At 41.0% G+C, this 1317-nt stretch overlaps 1 protein-coding gene across 2 annotated transcripts in view; it reads right to left on the reverse strand.

The window, feature by feature from the left end:
• NEB (nebulin) overlaps positions 1-1317 on the reverse strand; it is a 212936-nt gene that overhangs the window by 29846 nt on the left and 181773 nt on the right. For both annotated transcript variants that reach the window (XM_003793019.1, XM_012807124.1), the window contains exon 129: positions 567-671. In XM_003793019.1, the coding sequence (XP_003793067.1) occupies positions 567-671 (105 nt within the window). The remainder of the gene's footprint in view (positions 1-566; positions 672-1317) is intronic.

Genomic DNA, 1317 nt, shown 5'->3' on the forward strand with positions numbered 1-1317 from the left:
GAACCCACCAGACTTGGTGTACGGAGCTGGTGCCGTAACCACTGTGCTACTCGCGCCAAGCCTATTTGTTTATTTTTGAGACAGAATCTTACTTTGTCACCCTTGGTAGAGTGCCATAACATCACAGCTCACAGCAGCTTCAAACTTCTGGGCTCAAGCAATTCTCTTGCCTCAGCTTCCTGCATATCTGGGACTATAGGCACCCACCACAATACCAAGCTGTGTTGGGTTTTTTTAGAGACGGGGTATTGCTCTTACTCAGGCTGGTCTCGAACTCATGACCTGAAGCAATCCACCTGTCTTGGCCTTCCAGAGTGCTAGGATTACAGCCATGAGCCACTGCACCCAGCCAAAAAAATTGTTTATAAATGCTTTGCTTACAAGTCTAAAAAAAAAGTATGACACCTTGACTTTTGATTTTCTGGGGTCTTGATCACTGATCTCCTTAAAAAGCTCCATCATCTATCACTTTTGGATAACAGAAGACTGGATATGTTTGTGGACAGAGCTTGTGTTCATTAGCTTGACAGCGTCCTTGTTGTGTGGCATGTTTCTGTAGGACTTACCCCACTCTGCATCTGCTGAGACTCTTTGGCAGTGATATATGTTGGTGTTTCAAAGTCCAACATGGGCTTTCCTCGTTCCTTTTCATACTTTTCTTTGTATTTCACCTAGTGATAAAAAGTCTTGTTAGACATCTCTCCCCCGGCCAATTCCTAGACAAAGACCAGTTGAAGGATAGAACTTCTTAATTGATACAGTATGTCCATTTGGATGGCACCTCTCCTCATTGCCACCCCAAACCAGTTTCCTGTTGTATTTCAGATTCAGTGCCTTTTGCTATGGGGGTGGGAGGAGGATATTACTACTGCCTGCAAAGCGTAATTAGGATTTGGATTCAATTTGAGAAGAAAAAAGAATCATTGCCAACAATCAACTGAGAGAAATACTGATACAAGAAAATCAACGTGGGAAATTGCTCATAGGTAAGGTCGGCCAAGGCTTGAGATGTAGGTGCAAACACTTTAATAATAGCATTCATCAATATATATACAGATGTATATATATGTGCACGTATATATGTTTTTTAGGCCAGTGAAATTTAGCAGTGGGGGGCTGAATACCAACTTTAGCATTCATTAATATTTCTGATAAAAGTTTTCAGTTTTTCTTTTATAAGAATGTTTATCAGAGGATTTTGACTGAATAGAAAACCCATGCATTTTTTTTTTTTTTTTGAGACAGAGTCCCACTATGTGGCCCTCGGTAGTGCTGTAGTGTCACAGCTCACAGGAATTAATATAGTATGTCCATTTG

Source organism: Otolemur garnettii, unplaced genomic scaffold (genome assembly GCF_000181295.1).
Source record: "Otolemur garnettii isolate 467f Iridium unplaced genomic scaffold, OtoGar3 scaffold00064, whole genome shotgun sequence".
Classification (NCBI taxonomy): Eukaryota; Metazoa; Chordata; class Mammalia; order Primates; family Galagidae; genus Otolemur; species Otolemur garnettii.